Here is a 19200-nt window from a genome sequence, read left to right on the forward strand (position 1 = left end):
AAAAAAAATTGCAATTTCATTGAAAAAAAGAGAAGAAACCACACAGATTTAAAAACTCAAGTGATTTTATTCAAGATTTTTTATTTTATTTTATTATTTTTTAAATATTTTATTTTTCCTTTTTCTCCCCAAAGCCCCTGGCACATAGTTGTGTACTCTTAGTTGTGGGTCCTTCCAGCTGTGGCATGTGGGATGCCACCTCAGCATGGCTTGATGAGCAGTGCCATGTCTGTGCCCAGGATTCGAACCAGCAAAAGCCTAGGCTGCCAAAGTAGAGCGTGTGAACTTAACCACTCAGCCATGGGGCTGGCCCCAAGATTTTTTATTTTTAAAATATTCCATATTTTCTTCTGGTATTTTGTGATTTTATTCTTTGTATTTAGATCTTTGATCCATTTGAAATTTATTTTGATGTAGGGAGAGAGGTGCAGATGCAACTTGAATTGTTTTTATTTTTTATCCCCAGATGGCTAGCTAAGTGACCCAGTCTCATTTATTGAACTGCTGTCTTTATAATAAAACAAATTCCCAAGTATATATATGTCTGTTTTGGGATTCACTATTCTTGTTCTGGTATGTCTGCCTATTCATGTGCAGGAACCAAACTGTTTCAATTACTGTCCTCATTACTCTCTTTTCTCAGAGTTTTCCTGGATATTTTTAATATTTATTTCCCATAAGAACTTTAGAATCAATTTCGTTTAGTTCTAAAAATAGTGCCATTCCTATTTTTATAGGAACAAGGATTGAGTTCACTTTCTAGGTTGATTTAAGAAGAATGAACATCTTTAAGATGAGTCTTTCTATCCTAGAATAGCAATTTTTTTCAATTTATTTAAGCCCTGTTTTTTGTTCATGTCATTTTTCCATATATATTAACCAATTAACAAGAAATTTTATAATATATAAACATATATAATATACATATAAACATTTCTAGTTAATTTGTTTATTTTTGGTGTTTTATTTTTATTGTTTTAATTATCATGGGTCTCTTTTCCTCCACAATAATGTTTAACTGGTTACAATTTTTATATTGGAAAACTTTGATTTTCAGTAAGTGAATTTTGTACCCAGTCACTTTTACAAATAATCTTATTGTTTAAATTAGGTTTTTCTTTTAAAAAGCATTTTTTATTATGAAACGTATCAGGCACTCAGAGAAGTACTTAAACCTTACATGCTCATTTAACTAATACGTATAAAATAAACACCTTTGCGACTATCACCCAGGTCCAGGAAAGAACACTGCCAGCAGTCCAGAAGCCACCCACTTATAAGTATTTTTCAGTTGAGTTAGTTGCAACACTTAAAATTCAGGACATTATACATAAAAACCCACGTTCTGGCCTCTCTTGAAAAATCAGACAATGCAGTCGTGCTGGGCCCGCATTCCCACGTGGCAACAGTTGCCTGGAACCCTGGAGCAGTTGCTCTTTTAGGTGGATCGTGCACTCTTTAGCTCAATGTCGGTTGCCTTTTATCATCACACTTGAGCTACACCTGCCCTGGAGAGATCGGAATTTTGGACTTCGCTTTTGACTATAAAACCCAAAGGTGTCGGTAGTTGGTTGGCTGTTGGAAAGTGAGGCTGAGGGAGCACTTGGGGCTCTGGTTTAGGCGGTGGGGTGCAGCTGTTCCCTGAGACGGGCGCTCCAAGGGTGCAGAGCGGACGATGAGTTGTTTCCGGACATAGTGAGTTTGAGGGCCTGTGGGACAACCCAAGGAGAGAGGCTAGGAGACCGCTGGGCGTGCACGTCTAGTGCTCGGGTAGCCATGTAGATCTGGGAGTCGTCAGCTTATGGAAGGCAGCTGAAGCCAGGGCAGTGATGAGATTCCCAGGGAGCGTGTTGGGTGTGAAGAGCCGTGGGGAGCCGGCATTTCCGGGAGCTGCAGGGGAGGCGGACTCTTGGCTGCGTCTCCAGCTCCCAGGTGAACGCAATTTCCCAGGGACGTGCAGAGAGCCCAGGGAGGATAAGGCCTGAGGCGGTTCAGCCACCAGACGTCCTGGGCGAGCTTGAGGAGAGCAGTTTCAGAGGTGAAGAGGGGGCAGCTCTTCGGGGATGGAGGAACGGGAAGACAGGAAATGAAGGGAATTTGCGAGGACGATTCTAAAGAAGGGAGGCTGTGAGGGGGAGCAGGGCCTGGTATCTGTAGCAGGATGTGGCGTCAAGGAAGGGCTGGTTTTTGTTTTTGTTTTTGTAAGATTTTAGAAACTTGGCCTTACTTAAATGTTGATGGGAAGGAACTGGTAGGTTGAGGATATAGGAGAGCCGGAGAAGATGGCATCTGAGAAAGCAGGAGGAAACCCGATCAGAACGGAGAGGTCAGGAAGAGGGTTAGACCTTAGATGGGAGGAGGCCTCTTCTGCCATAAATGGAGAAATCATAGGTGTGGAGATAGCTACCTTGTAAGTTTCATAGCAGGAAGTGGCTGGGTCCTCACGGGATGGCTCCTGCCTTTCTGGGATGGAGGCGGTGAGGCTTTCTGCAGAGAGGGGGTTGGGGGGAGACCAGGTTTGAGGAAGGAGAGGATTTGCAAACAGTCACTGTGAGAACAGGAGGGAGAACAGATTGGGGAAACCCCAGGAATGCAGCAAGGAGAGCCGGCTTGGGATGGGAGACCTTGAATGTACGGTGTGCTAATCTGTGAGGTCACCTCATCTTCTCCAGCTTCGCTCGGCTGCCTTCTCAGGGGCTCAGCAGGGAGGACACTAGATTTAGCCAAGGTTGGGGTATTGCCAGGTGGCTCAGACTAATGAATGAGGCAAGAGAGTGAGGATTGGCAAGAGAGCAGGCAAAGTGACAGACGGCAGGGTCTGTGGAGGAGGAAACGGAGATGGGAGGGAATAGGCAGAAAAAAGGACTGGGGTTCAGTGGCCTGAAGGTCCCCAGTGAGGTCAAAGAACAGGTAGATTGCGAGGACTTCAGTAGAAGTGCTGGGATGAGGGCAGGAAGGGGCTCATGGAGGGGTGTGTCTGAGTGGGGTACCTCAGAGGTGGGCAAGTTGTAAAGGTCACAAGTTCTAGTGTGTGGCAGGGGAGTAGCAGCTGGGAAGGGAAGAAGGTCACTGAGATGAGTGGCAAGGGACACTTAACATGAGGGCCACATACACAATTTTCTGGTATTTCATTTAATAAAGGAAAAAGGAGGGCCGGCGCCATGGCCAAGTGGTTAAGTTTGCACGCTCTGCTTCAGCGGCCCAGGGTTTCACCAGTCCGAATCCTGGATGTGGACGTGGCACCGCTCATCAAGCCATGCTGAGGTGGCGTCCCACATGCCACAGCTAGAAGGACCCACAATGAAAAAAATATACAACTATGTACTGGGGGTCTTTGGGGAGAAAAAGAAAAAATAAAATCTTTAAAAAAATAAAGAAGATTGGCAACAGTCGTTAGCTCAGGTGTCAATCTTTAAAAAAAAAAATAAAGGAAAAAGGAACAAGTGAAATTAATTTTAATATTCAACCCAATATTCCCAGATATTATCATTCCAACATGTAATCAATAAAAAAAGTTATTAATGGGGAGTTTTCTGTCCTTTTTTTCGTACAAAATCCCCACTGCCTTCCATCTTTGTATCTTTTTCTCTGCTTTCTGAGAGATTTCTGTCAACTTTAATCTTTCTTTTGGTTTTAAATTTTCTGCTCTCAGTTTTGACTTCCAGGAGCTCTTTCAGAGCTCTCTGGTATAGCATCCTGTTTTTGTTTCACGGATGCTCTTTTGTTTCTGTTCTCTCTCTGGGGATGTGAGCGGCGGTCGTGTTTGTTTTTCTGGTTTGGGGCAGGCAGTCTTCCTTCCTTCCTCACGGCCTCTGTCCCCTCTTGCTCCCTTCGAGTTGTTTTTTTCTGTTTGCTTTCCCTCCCACCTTTTGTGCTGGGAAGGACCGAGAGCAGAATTTTGTGGTCCTTGGTTGTCTAGCCCTATTTAAGGGAAGGAGCTGGAAAGCTGCTTGGAAGCTCTGCCAGGCAGGTAGTGGCTTCTCAACTATGAGGTCCGCTGCAGGCTTATCCGGGTGGGCTGTTCTCAGGGGGCTTCTGAGGTCATCATCCTTGGGACTTTCCCTCTTGGGCTGGTCAGAGGCCACAGAAAAAAACTTTCAACTTCCTTCTTGAGAGTGTAGGTCCAGCTGCCAGAGGGCTGGTTTTTGGGTGGGAAAAGAAGGAAAAGAACATTCTGGGTGCACATGGTCTCTTGATGCCCCTTGTGTCAAGAATATTACTCTCTCCCTCAGCTGGGCCTGGGGTCCCCAGTCCAAAGACACCCTGGTTGTCTCTGTACTGCCTTCTCCAGACGAGAAGCCTTCAGTCGGATGCTGGGGTGAGGAGGGGCCTTGCTTACCTGTGCAGAGGAGGGAGGGGCCATGGGGAGAGCTGCTTCCTAAACTTCCTAAGTTGGCCTTTCTGTTCTAGTCCCACCTGCACCCCTTTCCTGAGATACTTGAAGCCACTGGCCCCTGGGCCTTCAGAGAGCTCCTTATCTGTCTCCATCACCAGCTGAGGATTCCTATTTTGCTCCTTATACATCTGCTTTTCAGCTTCCAAAATTTTTCTATTGTGTCCTTGTATTTGGGGGCTTATGCCTTAAACAGAAACCCCCTTTACTGTTGTTAGTGATTTGGGGAGCCCCGCACCCCTTGGTCCATTGTTGGTTCTAGTTTATGCCCTTGAGCAGCCTCCTCAGCTATTTTGCTTTTCTTTCTCCCCAAGGTCCCTGCTGATTCTCTTTGTGGAGATTGAGTACTGGGAGCGGCTGCTGTTTGAGATACCCCATTATGTGGTGAATGTAGCTGAACGAGCTGAGGACCTGCGCATCCTTCGTGAAAATCTGCTACTTGTTGCTCGAGACTACAATCGGTGGGGCTCCGGTCTGCCTTGCAGCCCTCCTGTCTGCTATTCATGCCTCCTCTCTGTCTGCTCTGTCCCATGATGTTATCCGTTTCCTACAGTCTCTGTCCTTTAGATTTAGTCCATCTCAAAAAAAATAGTTTCCCATACTCCTGTGGCCCGACGGTGATTCCTGCCCCTTGCAGTTTTGTCTTCTGCCTTAGGGTAGAGAGCAAAAACAACCAGCTCCCCTCCCACCCCACAGGGCACCCGGACCATGTATATCTGTTGTAGGCCTGGGTCACGTCTCCAGGAATGAAACTGGGTGGCATATATCAGGATTATGGGCATGGAATAACATCAGAGTCATTGAACCAAGGCCAGGCTGGTACCCCTTCTCTTAACTCCCTTGGTACTCCTTTCTGGAGTTAGGCTTTGCTCTGGGTTGAGGACCTTTCTCAGCCCAGTTAAAGTCCAAGGGGTAGAACCAGCAATCTTGTTTGGGTGTGTAATACTGCACTATCCCATATGGTGCCACGAGGTACATGTGGCTCTTTCTATTTTAATTAATTAATTGAAGTTAAATAAATTTTAGAAATTCATTGCTTATTTGCACAGGCTGCATTTCAAATGCCCCACAGCCACATGTGGCTAGTGGCTACCATATTGGACAGCACAAATTGTATGACATTTCCATTGTCGCAGAAAGTTTAGTTGGAAAGCACTAGTCTAGAATCGTGAACTTTCAGATTTCTCCACCAAGTGTCCTGGTGTGGAGGAGAGGTCTGCCGAGCTTGTCCCCACCGGCCACCAGTCTTCTCTCATACACAGGATTATTGCCATGCTGTCCCCAGATGAGCAGGCCCTGTTCAAAGAACGAATCCGATTCCTGGATAAGAAGATCCACCCTGGACTCAAGAAACTGCACTGGGCCTTGAAGGGGGCCAGCGCCTTCTTCATCACAGAGTGCCGCATCCATGCCAGCAAGGTGGGCCGTGGTCACTAACCCTAAAGGTCTACAAGGCTGAGTGAAAACCTGGTGCATGGGTAATGGATACTTCAGTCCTGGGTAGCGGTGGAGAGACCAGGAGTAGTGTGAAAGTATGCTTGAGGAAGGACTTTTTTTTAATCAGCAGTTCTAGCTAGAGGACAAATGGGAGGATAGAACTAGGCCCAGAGGGTCTCTTCCCAAGCTGAAACAACCCTCCATGGGGGGGGCCTGACTCCAGGTGCAGGCAATTGTGAATGAATTCAAGGCGTCCACTCTGACCATTGGTTGGCGAGCCCAGGAGATATCAGAGACGCTGCTGGTACGCATTAGTGGCAAACGGGTGTACAGGGACCTGGAATTTGAGGAGGACCAAAGAGAGCACCGAGCAGCTGTGCAGCAGAAATTGATGAGCCTGCACCAGGATGTGGTGGTCATTATGACCAACTCCTATGAAGTCTTCAAGAATGATGGCCCTGAGGTAGGGGTCCTGTGATCAGGGCTTTGTGGTTGGGCAGTCCGCCGTCCCCTGGTCCCATCAGACCATTCTCTTGGTCTTTCCCGTCTTCCCCCGGTGTGTGCTTCTCAAACATCCTGCTTTTGTCTTGGATTCACCCAACCTTCAGTTTATCAAATCTTTTTCCTTCAGGACTCAGCGTCCTGCCTTTCTATTGAGCCAGCTTGTTGCCTATCGCATTGGCTGGTTCTCATTTCCCAGGACCTGCCCTATCTTCCCTGAGGGGTTCTTTTCCCCATCTCTTCCCACCAGATTCAGCAGCAGTGGCTGCTGTACACGATTCGGTTGGACCACATGATGGAGCATGCCTTGCGCCTGAATGTGAAGTGGTCACTGCTGGAACTGTCCAAGGCCATCAACGGGGATGGAAAGACCACCCCAAATCCACTCTTCCGAGTCCTTGTCATTTTGCAGAATGACATGCAGGGAGGTGTGGCACAGGTAGGGACCACTTTGCCCCCAACACCCCAAAACTATCATACTTTACTTGCGAATTTCCCTCAATCCTTAAACTAGGCCCTTGGCCTTGACTCTATCCTATGGCCTCCAGGCCTGGTTCTGAGGTGTTCAGCCTTACCAGTCCTGAGGCTTGACTCCTCCATGGCCTGTGCTAAGGCCCTCACCTCTGTGTTCCCACAGGTGGAATTCTCACCCACTCTGCAGACTTTGGCAAATGTGGTTAATGATATTGGCAACTGCCTCTTCTCCACCATCTCTGTCTTCCGCCACCTCCCTGAAATTCTCATCAAGTGCAAGTTTCATCGTGACCCCATCCATACAATTGTGGGTGAGTGGTCAATGGGGAGGGCATCAGGTGCAGAGGTATCAGAGGCTTAGGAATAGGTGGAGCTAGGGGGAGAGACCAGTGCTGTTCCCAGACCTACTGGGCCGGTCATCTCCATGACTGGTGGGAAACCCAAGTCAGGGGGCCAGATTGGGGAAGGGAGTAAGGGCAGGAATGCGAGTCGAGATGAGGTGACTAATGCTCAAGGGATTTGGGATTTGGGGTGGGAGATTAGGAAGGACAAGTCTGGGACTGGGGCTGGGATATAAGATGCCTAGACCAAAAGATGAGATGTTCAAATCCTGCGGATTGGAGTCATGCTTTTACTTTCCACCTCCTCCTTTATTTTCTAATGCTCTTTTTTTTTTTTTTTAAAGATTCAGAATTAAATTAAATTAAATTAATTAATTAATTTTTAAAGATTTTATTTTTCCTTTTTCTCACCAAAGCCCCTCAGTACATAGTTGTGAATCTTTAGTTGTGGGTCCTTCTAGTTGTGTCATGTGGGATGCCACCTCAATGTGGCCTGAGCGCGGTGCCATGTCAGCGCCCAGGATTGGAACCAGCGAAACCATGGGCTGCCGAAGCAGAGCGCATGAACTTAACCACTCGGCCACGGGGCCGGCCCCTAATGCTCTTGTTTGAGCCGTCTCTCTCTTTGGGGAGGTGGTGTTGGAGTGGAGGGTCTGGGGCAGTGGCCAGGGGCAAGGCTGCAGTCTGGGTTGGGATGGAAGTTAGTGAGAAGCATTTTGCTGGGTCTTAAGAGCGAGATGAGGACATCAAAAAGATCCAGGCGCAGATCAGCAGCGGGATGACCAACAATGCAAGCCTGCTACAGAACTACCTCAAGACCTGGGATATGTACCGTGAGATCTGGGAGATCAACAAGGACTCTTTTATTCGCCGCTATCAGCGCCTCAACCCCCCTGTTTCTTCTTTCGATGCAGACATTGCGCGGTAAGGAGTGAAGGTAGATGTGAAAGTCTGTCTCTAAGAGGAACAGAATCGCAGGGGGAGGTCCAGGCATAGAGACTTGGGAAGGACGGTTGGGGGTAGGGGGTGGTGCAGAAAATGTGCGTCCTTAACTATAGGAAAAGAACAGGACCTAGGGCATTGGGCCTTTGTTTCTCAAGGGGTAGAGATCAGATAAGAGCTGGACAAGATTTAGGGGAAAAGCAGTCTTGGTGGGGAGTACAGCAAGGCTCTGATAGGAAAGAAGAAAGGCTAGGGATCTGGAAGATGAGAAAAGTGAACACTTTCATCGTAAGAAAGCAGATTGGAATTAAACTGAAGAAGATTCTTAAATTCTGATCTGAACTCCCATCTGTTTGTCCTCCATTCATTCATTCATTCAATAAACACCATCGTCCTGTGGGTCAGGAGGAATAACAAAAAGAGATGAGCAAGTTTTTCCCTCTCGAGGGCTAGAATGTAACGGGCGAGATCAAAGTATTGCTGGAAGAGCAGTGGCCGTGGCGTCTTGAGAAGGGCTGAAGTCCCAGTTCCACTGCTGACTAGCTGCCTAACCTTAGGCAAGTGACTTGTATTCTCTGGGCCTCAGTTTTCTGAGAAAGAGATGCTATCCTACCTCCCTTGTAAGGCTGTGAGATTACTAAATACGCGTGGAAGTCAATTCTGAAGCACCATGCTAACGCATCTTATTATCACACCAGCTTCGGTGGGAGAAGTGCCATGGTTAGGGTGTTCAAGGGTCCGGGGCAGCTCGGTGGAAGGAGAGGATTTCCAGTCAGGGACATTAGGAAAAGGAGGACCTGAATGAAGGGAGTGACTTTCAGACTGGGCTTTACGGCATGGGTAGGATTTCAACAGGCCGAGGTGGGCAGTGGGAGGGCCTTCCAGCTAGAGAAAATCGCATAAGGCGTAAAGATGGGAACACATGAGCACATTCACCAAATAGTGAGTACTGTGGTCTAGAACACAGGTGCAGGAAAGGAAGTAGGGAAAGGGGTTACATACAGCAGACAATTCTCTCAGCAACCTCGTGAGGTCGGTTCTATTATCATCACGATGTTGCAGGTGAGGAAATTGAGGCACAGAACAGTTAATAACCTGCCTGAGGTCACAGAGCTAGTGTGCAGCACAGTGTGAACTCAACCCAGATCTGTGTGACTCTAAAGCCTTGAATGCCAGACCAAGGAGTCTGACTGCTATCTTGTAGGCAGTGGTCGGGAAAATGACACGATGATGGCTATATGCCTGGGGTGGATTGAAATGGGAGGCACCTGGGGGTAGAAGGATACTTAGAGCTGTGCACAGGTCTGGATGGTAGGAAATGAGAAGCTGAGCTAGCGTCAGGGCAGTGGGCACGTCTGCAAGGAAAAAAACCATCCTAGCGGGGATGTGGGCCCTTTCAGCTACACGGAGGTTGCTAATAATGTGCAGAAGGAGGAGACGGTCCTCAACATCCAGTTCGTGCTGCTGGACTGCTCGCACCTCAAGTTCTCGCTGGTGCAGCATTGCAATGAGTGGCAGAACAAGTTCACGACCCTGCTCAAGGAGATGGCAGCCAAGCGCCTCCTGGAGCTGCACACCTACCTGAAGGAGAACTCGGAGAAGTATGGGCTTGGGCACCTGGCTCAGGTATGGGGAGGGCAGGTGCTGTCCTTTCCGCTTACCAGCACTCTCTTTGCCTGCCTTCAGAATCAGCCGCCCTCCCCAGACGCTGGAGGAACTGGGCGTCAGTTTGCAACTCATGGACACCCTGCAGCATGAGTTGCCCAACCTGGAGACCCAGATCCCTCCCATACACGAGCAATTTGCCATTCTTGAGAAGTATGAGGTGCCAGTTCAGGACAGTGTGAGTTCCAGCGGTGTTTGGTCCGCCCAGTCTGGGCCCGGTTCCAGCAGCAGATTGTGGGGAAGCTGACACCCCATGTTGTAGACCCTTAGGCTATTGGGAGGGAGAGCTGAGAAGTGAGGGCGGAGAAGGCACAAGATTCAAAAGCCTCGGGAGCCAAAGTGAACTCACATGATATTTCGAGTCAGCTTATGGATTTCTTTTAGGTCAGCAACTCAGGGCTTGATTTCTTTGGGTCTCGTTGGGTGTAGAACTTGGCCGCAGACTCTGGTCTGGAGGATCAGGAGAGTCCTTAAAAGCATTGGTGAGAAGGACAGACCTCCTGCTCGTGGGTCATCCTCCTGTCTTTGATGTCCCCAGGTACTGGAGTTGCTGGACAGTCTCAATGGGGAGTGGGTCATCTTCCAACAAACTCTGTTGGACAGCGAGCAAATGCTGAAGAAACACAAGGAGAAATTCAAGACAGGCCTTATTCACTCAGCCGATGACTTCAAGAAGAAAGCACATAATCTTCTGGAAGAATTTGAAGCCAAAGGTTTCCCTTTCTCAACCTCGCCCCCTTCTTTACCTTTGTTTTGACCCAGTCTTTCAAAGCCTAAGTCCCCAGGAGGTGTGTGCAGGGTGAGCGGAGGAGGGACGGTGCTGGGGAAGGAAAGAGCTGTAGCGCTTTCTCAGTGACATACCTGTTGGTGCTGATTTTGGGTTGGAACGCAGCAGCCCAGCTCACATTTCCAGTTTTCTTATACTGACTTCCCATGTCCCTGTTTCTGATTCTTGAGCCATATTTCGCAGTTTCTGCTAAGATTAACCATCATTCTTTCAATGCATTCCCTCTTATTTCCCGTCCCTTCCCTCTCTCGTGTGAAGGGAGAAGTGAGATTTACCCACAGACAGGTAGGAGAGCCGTGATGGTCCTTTCAGGGGACCATGGCCTCGAACAGGAATCTGAGCTGCTTCTTGGATTTCTCACAGGCCCCTTCACCAGTAACGTGGGACACCAGGCCGCTCTAGAGCAGATCGCACAGGTGCGGGCCATGCTGAATGCCATGCGAGAAGAAGAGAACACTCTCCGCTCCAACTTGGGCATCTTCAAGATCGAGCAGCCAGTCTCCAAGGACCTGCAGAACCTGGAGAAGGTGGTGTGCTGAGCGACGCCCTCGTGGTAACCAAGGATAGGGGGCAGGGGATGGGAGAATGGGTCCCAAGGGCCTGGAAAAACAGCTGGGACGAGGAAAATGGGTGCACAAGGATCTTTTTAAAAAAACTGAGGTAAAATTCAGGTAACAAAATAACTGTTTTAAGGTGAACAATTCAGTGGCATTTAGTACATCCACGATGTTGTGTAACCATCATCTCTAGTTCCAAAACATTTATATCACCCCAAAAAGAAACCCTATACCCATTAGCAGTCATTCTCCATCCCCTCTGCCCCCAGCCCCTGTCAACCACTAATCTATTTTCTGTGTATATGGATCTGCCTATTCTGAACATTTCATATAAATGGGAATCATACGATATGTGGCCTTTTGTGGCTGGCTTCTTTCACTTTGCATAGTGTTGTCAAGGTTCATCCATGTTGTAGCATATATCAGTGCTTCACTCCTTTTTATGGCTGAATAATATTCCATTGCATGGATTTAGCACATTTTGTTTATCTGTTAACCAGTTGATGGACTGGGTTGTTCCCACCTTTTGGCTATTGTGAGTAGTGCAGCTATGAATATGCGTGTACTTGTATTTGTTTGAATCCCTGTTCCCAATTCTTGTGGGTGTGTACGTAGGAGTGGAATTGTTGGATCATATGGTAATTCTATGTTTAGCTTTTTGAGGAAATCAGCAAGCTATTTTCCACAGCAGCTGGACCATTTTACACTCCCACCATCAGTGAACGAGGGTTCCTATTTCTCCACAACCTTGCCAACACTTATTTTCCTTTGCTTTTTTTTTTCTTTTGGTTCTAGCCATCCTAGTGGGTGTGAAGTATCTCACCGTGGTTTTGATTGCATGTCCCTACTGACTAATGTCGTTGAGGATATTTTCATGTGCTTCTTAGTTGAGGAGCTCTTAAGGCAAGAGAGCGGAGAAAAAATGTGAGCTGAGCAGGCAGCTCTATTGCCTGGAGGGAAAAGCTTCTCAGAATGAGAGGAGCAAAGGACCTGAGTGTTTGTCAGGGAGGAAGAGGGCAAGAGTCGATGACTTAACGCATCTTTCTGCTCTCTGCCATGAAGGAGCTGGATGCACTCCAGCAAGTCTGGGAGATCACACGGGACTGGGAGGAGAACTGGAACCAGTGGAAGACTGGCCGGTTCCTGACCCTGCAGACAGAGGCCATGGAGACCATGGCCCATGGCTTGTTTCGTCGCCTCGTAAGACTAGCCAAAGAGTATAAGGTGTGTGGGGGAGCGGGTGGGGGGCCGAAGACAAGCTGATTAAGGAAGGGGGACCACGCAGGGAGGGTTGTCAGGCCTTCTGATGCCTCTCATTTTTGCTCAGGACCGAAACTGGGAAATTATTGAAACCACTCGTTCCAAAATAGAACAGTTCAAGAGGACCATGCCTCTCATCTCGGACCTGCGAAACCCCGCCCTGAGAGAGAGGTGAGGCTGCTCCTCCCCTCCTGGAGGTCACCCTCCGACCTCTGCCGTCACCTGGTTCTTTCAGTTCTCCCCTCCACAGCTTTCATAGCTCCCTCTGCCCCTCTGTCCACAAACACACGCCTTGAAGAAGCCTTCACAAGAGCTGTCACCATCCTCTGTTTCTCGCACTGTCCTGGGTTTCCAGCCTTCTCTGCCTCCTTCCCCAGTGTCCCCCCTCACTTTATGTTGTCTGTCATGGCAAAGCTTTGTGTCTTCTGTCATACAAAAGCTTTTATTTTGATGACGCCAAAAGTATAACTTTATTGCTTTATGGGTTTTGTTTTCTGCCTTGTTTAAGAATACCTCCCCTACCCCAGAGTTATAAATGCATTCTCTCTGTACTTTCTTCTAATACTTTATAATTTTGTTTTTCAAGTTTAACTCTTTTAACGCATCTGGAATTTAATTACATGTTGAAGAGGACTTTGAAACCATTGAGGATAGAATAAACTATTTTATAAATGGTGTTTTAATAATTATCTATCCATCCATTTAGGAGGAAATAATTTTACTTCTTTTGCATTGCCTCCAGTGTAATGTTTCTGGCAATGCCTCACCTTTAAGTATTATGTGATTAAGAATAATCTAACCACTTTATTTGCTTAAGCTATTTAACCTCTCTAAGCCTGTTCCTTCACCTATAAATGGAATCACAATAATTCCTCATTTATAGAGTGGTTGTGAGAATTAAATGACATATTTTATGTAAAGCACTTAGCCCAGCACATAATCTATAGTAAACCTGAAATAATCCATCTTAACTCACTCTCCAAGAAAGCCAACTCAATCTCTGTATTCTCCAAAGTGCCTAAGACTGTAGGTTAGAGCCTGTCTAGTATATACGTGTTGAATCGTGAATTAGTAAATACTTGGAATCATCATGCCCCAATGGGAGAAAGCCTGGGAGTGACGCTGATACTTTCCAGCAGGCCCTGGTGTCTGGCCTCCTGATCTGACCTTCTGTCGCTGGCTGCAGGCACTGGGATCAGGTCAGGAATGAGATCCAACGGGAGTTTGATCAGGAATCTGAAAGCTTCACCTTGGAGCAGATTGTGCAACTTGGGATGGATCAGCATGTGGAGAAAATTGGGGAGATCTCTGCCTCAGCAACCAAAGAGCTGGCCATAGAGTTGGTATGACAGAATCCTCTCCCATACTGCCCCATTTCCTACACCTCCTGCAGCAAAGGTTTCCAGCTTTTCATCATCTCATGGCCCCTCCCAGCTCCTGTTTCCCTTGGAGACTGAACAGCTGATTGCTCTGTCCGCAATTTCTTTCCATAGGCATTACAGAACATTGCCAAGACCTGGGATGTGATTCAACTGGATATAGTACCCTACAAGGATAAGGGCTATCACCGACTCAGGTAAAGAGGGTCTAGAAGAGGGGAGGGCTGTGCGACCTGGGCTGTGGAGTGGGCCCGGGGCTTCGCAGATGAAGATGGACCATGATTTTGACACCTTCTACCCCAGAGGTACAGAAGAAGTATTCCAGGCACTGGAAGATAACCAGGTGGCTCTGTCTACCATGAAGGCATCTCGTTTTGTCAAGGCCTTTGAGAAGGATGTGGACCACTGGGAACGCTGCCTCTCCCTCATTTTGGAAGTTATTGAGATGATGCTCACAGTGCAGCGTCAGTGGATGTACCTAGAGGTCAGGATTCACTGCCTGAGCTCTTCCTACATCCTGTTTTTACTCCTTTATTTCAGTAGGACCTAGATATTTGCCCTGTTGTCAGCCTCATTTTCTCACCTTTCTAAAGCCATTCTTCATCTAGGACCCAAGCATCTGACAATTATTACCTCTCCTATTCAGATTCCTCCCTGAAAAGACTTTGTTCTTCTTCCATTTTCTTCTTGGACCCAGGTGCCTGGCCTCCCAACCCCAACTTTCCTTCTAGAACTTGGGCATCTTGCCCTTTGATTCTAATGCTCCTTATCTTCTACTCACCTGTCATTATTGATCTAGGAATAGGGGCAGAGTGTGGAGAGTATGAGAAACAGCCTCTCACTCCAGTTCTTGGCCTTTCAGAATATCTTCCTGGGGGAGGACATCCGCAAGCAGCTGCCCAATGAATCCACTTTATTTGACCAGGTCAACAGCAACTGGAAATCCATCATGGACCGGATGAACAAGGACAGCAATGCTCTCCGGAGCACCCATTATCCAGGTTGGAGCTCCATGGCCTCCTGCCCTGACGCAGCCTCAGTTGGTGCTATGTATATGTGAGGTCATGGCCACATGCTTCATTTACTGAAAGACTGACTATTGTACCTGGCTTTCGTACCATCACCTCTTCCAAGCATTAAATAATAGTTCAGTCGTAAATTAAATTCAACAAATATTTGAGCGCAGTACAGTACAGTGGTTAAGAGAATGGGATATGGAATCAGACAGGCTTGAATTTAAAATCTGACTCATGTCGTCCTGACTGCGTGCTCTGGGGCAGCCTGCTTCCTTCATGCTACTGTTTCCTCACCTGTAGTAGGGGCATTAATGATAGCTAGTTCTCAGGGCTTTTGTAAGGATTATAAGGGAGTATTTAACACTCAGTACAGTGGCTGGCATAAATTTAGTGCTCACTTAATAGCACTGTGCCTCAAGAAGGCCTCACGGAGGACTCGTTCTTCTGTAGCTGGTTCATTCAATAAGATAATGCAGGCAAATGAGATAATGCAAAGAAAGCACTTTTCACATTAAATGGCACAGAGTAAACCCTTGGTTCTATTAGCTCTTGTTATTATTACCTTGATTTTAATTGGTTTATCAGATTAACTAGTTTTTATTGTAGACATTTTGGTGAGCACGGGGATGGGGTAGGATGGGGAGTGATGTACACATAGTGAGTCCTGCTTGCTTGTGGCAGCTTGGGGAGAAGAATCGGGAGGTCAGGTTTGGCGATGGGCACCTATAGCGTGTGTCCTGAGGAGACGGGTCCTGGCAGCGGGTACGGAGGACTTCTTTATTTTGCCTAGGGCACATCTAATGATTCTTTATTTTCCCAAGAACTCTGAGTATACACATCAAAAAAACATAATTTTAATTATTCTGGTAAAATGTAAGTATTAGGTTATGCAAAGTTGAGTGACAATATGCATTTTTTAGAAATAATATTTGAGGGCTGGCCCCGTGGCCGAGTGGTTAAGTCTGTGCGCTCCGCTGCAGGCGGCCCAGTGTTTCGTTGGTTCAAATCCTGGGCGCGGACATGGCACTGCTCATCAAACCACGCTGAGGCAGCGTCCCACATGCTACAACTAGAAGGACCCACAACGAAGAATATACAACTATGTACTGGGGGGCTTTGGGGAGAAAAAGGAAAAAATAAAATCTTTAAAAAAAAAAAAGAAATAATATTTGAGACAATTGACAAAACTACATTTTGTGACAATTTATAAGCAAAGCCATAAAAACAGCTATCCCTTTGTTGATCACACAGAACAAAGCCATCTTGTCCACTGCTACTGTGTCTCCCTGTGGTCTCCAGGGGCCACACAGGAGTCACTCAGAGGCTCTGACAGCCCGTAGACTCTGAACTTGCAGGCCTGAGGGTCACCTCAGAGTTCAGACTCCAGGACACCTGTACTTTCTTCAAAAAGTAGAAACTGGGAAGACAAGGGCATAAACCAGTCAAAACCTAAGTCTTGGAGGAAACTAAGATTATCAAGAACCTACAAATGTGGACACATTTTATTTAATATCTCGACTTGTTCTTTGAGGTGGATCTTATGACCATTTTACAAAGAGGGGAAAGCTCACCGAGGTTAATTGACATGCTAATAAGTGAAAGAGCTATAATGTGAACGGCCGTCTTCTGCCTCTCAGTCTAGTGCTCTTTTTGCTGTATCACCAGGGACACTGGCAGCCCCAGTGGTTGCAGCAGACCTCTTTCATCGTGTGCCTGTGATAGTAGTTAAATCTAATGATTTAACCTGTTGGATTCTGTATGTGCAGAACAATCTCTAATTTTCAGAAGCTCTTGGGATGACTGGCAGAGCCCCAAGATCTTCAGTGGAATGGGACTTTCCAAAGACTGATGGGAAATGTAGTTACATTAATGGAATCATATATGATATATAACTAATGCATAATGTATAACATATGTAATATCATATAATGAATACTTAATAATGAATTAATGAAGAGAATGGCATAAGCATGATAGAATGACTGGGGACACTTCTCTGCTTCCAAAAACCATTATGGCAATCCGTACCCCAACATTCAAGAACTGGCAAAATGGAGACAGTTGGAGATTCTAGATCTACTCAGGGCAATGGTAAAAGGGCCATCAAATGTCATTCATTGCTCTTCTTCCTAGGCCTCCTGGACAAATTGATAGAAATGAACACAATTCTAGAAGACATTCAGAAGTCTCTGGATATGTATTTAGAGACCAAGCGCCATATTTTCCCCCGCTTCTACTTCTTGTCCAATGATGACCTCCTGGAGATTCTGGGCCAATCCCGCAATCCAGAGGCTGTGCAGCCACACCTTAAAAAATGCTTTGACAATATCAAATTGCTGAGAATGCAGAAGGTCAATAGAAGTGGCCATGACGGGATGGAGGGCAGAGGTGGGATGGTGATGTGAGAGATTTAAGGCCTTGGAGGGGACCATGCTCTCCCACCAGAAGAGGCATATTAATGATTCTGAATTGTCTGGGATAGAACTTTTTAGAATTGGTGATATTGAGGGGAGGGCAGAGAAGCAAGAATTACCCTTGAAGGGCTCAGATACCTTCTAGGTGAATACCTGGAGTGGGCAGGCGAGGCCAGTAATAGCTTCTTGTTTCTACAGGTCGGGGGACCCAGCAGCAAATGGGAAGCTGTGGGAATGTTCTCAGGTGACGGCGAGTACATTGATTTCCTCCACTCAGTACTTTTAGAAGGGCCTGTGGAGGTGAGTTGTGGCAAGGATCCAAGAATCAAGCTGACTCTTCTTCCTATTAGAAAGTTTGCTTGGCTCTGTGAGGAGAGAACACCTCTATGAGGGGCCATTAGTCGCTTTTTGCCCTCCCATCTGCCATTCCTGAGAACTCTAACCTCTACTCTGAATCTGGAAGTCAGACAATCTGCCCCCTCGCCTCCATTTCCTCAGGGACCCAAGCTGGCTGCTGCCCCATTACTGCTTTTCTCTTGGGCCCAAAGTCCTGAAGTCCTGTTTCCTAAACACCTTCCCCCTGGGACTCTTGTCTCTGGCCCTGAGGCTGAGCCATCCTGTTCTCTCGCCTCCCTCCAGTCTTGGCTTGGTGATGTGGAGCGGACCATGAAGGTGACCCTACGAGACCTTCTCCGAAACTGCCGCCTGGCCCTCAAGAAGTTTCTTAACAAGAGAGACAAATGGGTGAAGGAGTGGGCTGGCCAGGTGAGCTGGGGTCAATAGAAATGAGGGAACAAGAAAGACAGAGCTGGGGGCCGGCCCAGTGGCACATGCGGTTAAGTGCGCATGTTCTGCTTCGGCGGCCTGGGGTTCACCAGTTCAGATCCCAGGTGCGGACATGGCACCGCTTGGCACGCCATGCTGTGGTAGGTGTCCCACATATAAAGTAGAGGAAGATGGAAATGGATGTTAGCTCAGGGCCAGCCTTCCTCAGCAAAAAGAGAAGAACTGGCAGCAGATGTTAGCTCAGGGCTAATCTTCCTCAAACCAAAAAAAAAAAAAAGAAAGAAAGAGCTGAAGGGGAGCAGCATATGTAAAGACAGAATCTTGAGTCTCACATGCAGGTTTCTTGTCCACTATTCTGGGCTGTGGCCCTGGAACCCTGCATGCCGGACCCCTAGCCCCTGACCTCAGGCCTGTGCCTCATCCTTCAGAGCAGACTAGACATATTGAGAGAGGAGTGTACCTGGTCCTGGAGGAAGCTGGGATTTGGGAGCTGGGCTGTGTGGGTGGCCAGAGTTCAGGGCTTTAGAATACAACCTCCACATGTGCCTCAGGTGGTGATCACTGCCAGTCAGATCCAGTGGACGGCTGATGTCACCAAGTGCCTGCTGACAGCTAAGGAACGGGGAGACAAGAAAATCCTCAAGGTCATGAAGAAGAAGCAGGTGGGGAACTCTACAATATGGGATAGTCCTGGAATTAGAGTTGGAGGGAAGGAGGTGATAAATTGGAGTCAGAATTAGAGATGAGCTGGTGGGCAAGGATCAGAATGTGGGGGCTTTAGGTAGAATTCCGGTGAGGAAAGATTGGATGGACTAGAAGTACATTTTCTTGTGCTGATATTAGGGGTCAGGAGTTACAGTGGCGTTGGGATTAGCATTGGGCCTGAAAGTTGTGTTAGGCTGGGCTGAGGCGTGATTAGGATTTGGTTGTGTCGCTCCATCCACGCTCTTTCCTACCACCCTGTTCCACAGGTGTCAATACTGAATAAGTATTCAGAAGCTATCAGGGGGAACTTGACCAAGATTATGCGGCTTAAAATCGTAGCTCTGGTGACGATAGAAATTCATGCCCGGGATGTGTTGGAGAAGCTTTATAAGAGTGGCCTCATGGATGTCAATTCTTTTGACTGGATCAGCCAACTGCGCTTCTACTGGGAGAAGGTGCAAATGGGCCAGCTCCCCACTCTCGTACCCTAAAGCCAATCCTAATGCTTTAATTAAACTCATGCTCTCTAAGTACAATAATTTC

General features: G+C 47.3%; 1 protein-coding gene across 4 annotated transcripts in view; it reads left to right on the plus strand.

Moving 5' to 3' along the window:
* DNAH2 (dynein axonemal heavy chain 2) overlaps positions 1 to 19200 on the plus strand; it is a 106045-nt gene that overhangs the window by 32968 nt on the left and 53877 nt on the right. For all 4 annotated transcript variants that reach the window (XR_011423478.1, XM_070228102.1, XM_023653714.2 and 1 more), the window contains 21 exons: positions 4708 to 4854; positions 5656 to 5812; positions 6054 to 6293; positions 6582 to 6770; positions 6969 to 7116; positions 7878 to 8070; positions 9489 to 9689; positions 9775 to 9931; positions 10292 to 10466; positions 10904 to 11067; positions 12160 to 12321; positions 12425 to 12528; positions 13544 to 13700; positions 13851 to 13933; positions 14040 to 14220; positions 14599 to 14737; positions 16886 to 17103; positions 17365 to 17466; positions 17806 to 17931; positions 18504 to 18614; positions 18924 to 19112. Coding sequence is in view for 3 of the 4 variants with exons in the window: in XM_070228102.1 (XP_070084203.1) it covers positions 4708 to 4854; positions 5656 to 5812; positions 6054 to 6293; positions 6582 to 6770; positions 6969 to 7116; positions 7878 to 8070; positions 9489 to 9689; positions 9775 to 9931; positions 10292 to 10466; positions 10904 to 11067; positions 12160 to 12321; positions 12425 to 12528; positions 13544 to 13700; positions 13851 to 13933; positions 14040 to 14220; positions 14599 to 14737; positions 16886 to 17103; positions 17365 to 17466; positions 17806 to 17931; positions 18504 to 18614; positions 18924 to 19112 (3343 nt within the window). In the remaining variant the exon portion in view is untranslated. The remainder of the gene's footprint in view (positions 1 to 4707; positions 4855 to 5655; positions 5813 to 6053; positions 6294 to 6581; positions 6771 to 6968; positions 7117 to 7877; positions 8071 to 9488; positions 9690 to 9774; positions 9932 to 10291; positions 10467 to 10903; positions 11068 to 12159; positions 12322 to 12424; positions 12529 to 13543; positions 13701 to 13850; positions 13934 to 14039; positions 14221 to 14598; positions 14738 to 16885; positions 17104 to 17364; positions 17467 to 17805; positions 17932 to 18503; positions 18615 to 18923; positions 19113 to 19200) is intronic.

This window comes from Equus caballus, chromosome 11 (assembly GCF_041296265.1).
Source record: "Equus caballus isolate H_3958 breed thoroughbred chromosome 11, TB-T2T, whole genome shotgun sequence".
NCBI classification, from domain to species: domain Eukaryota; kingdom Metazoa; phylum Chordata; class Mammalia; order Perissodactyla; family Equidae; genus Equus; species Equus caballus.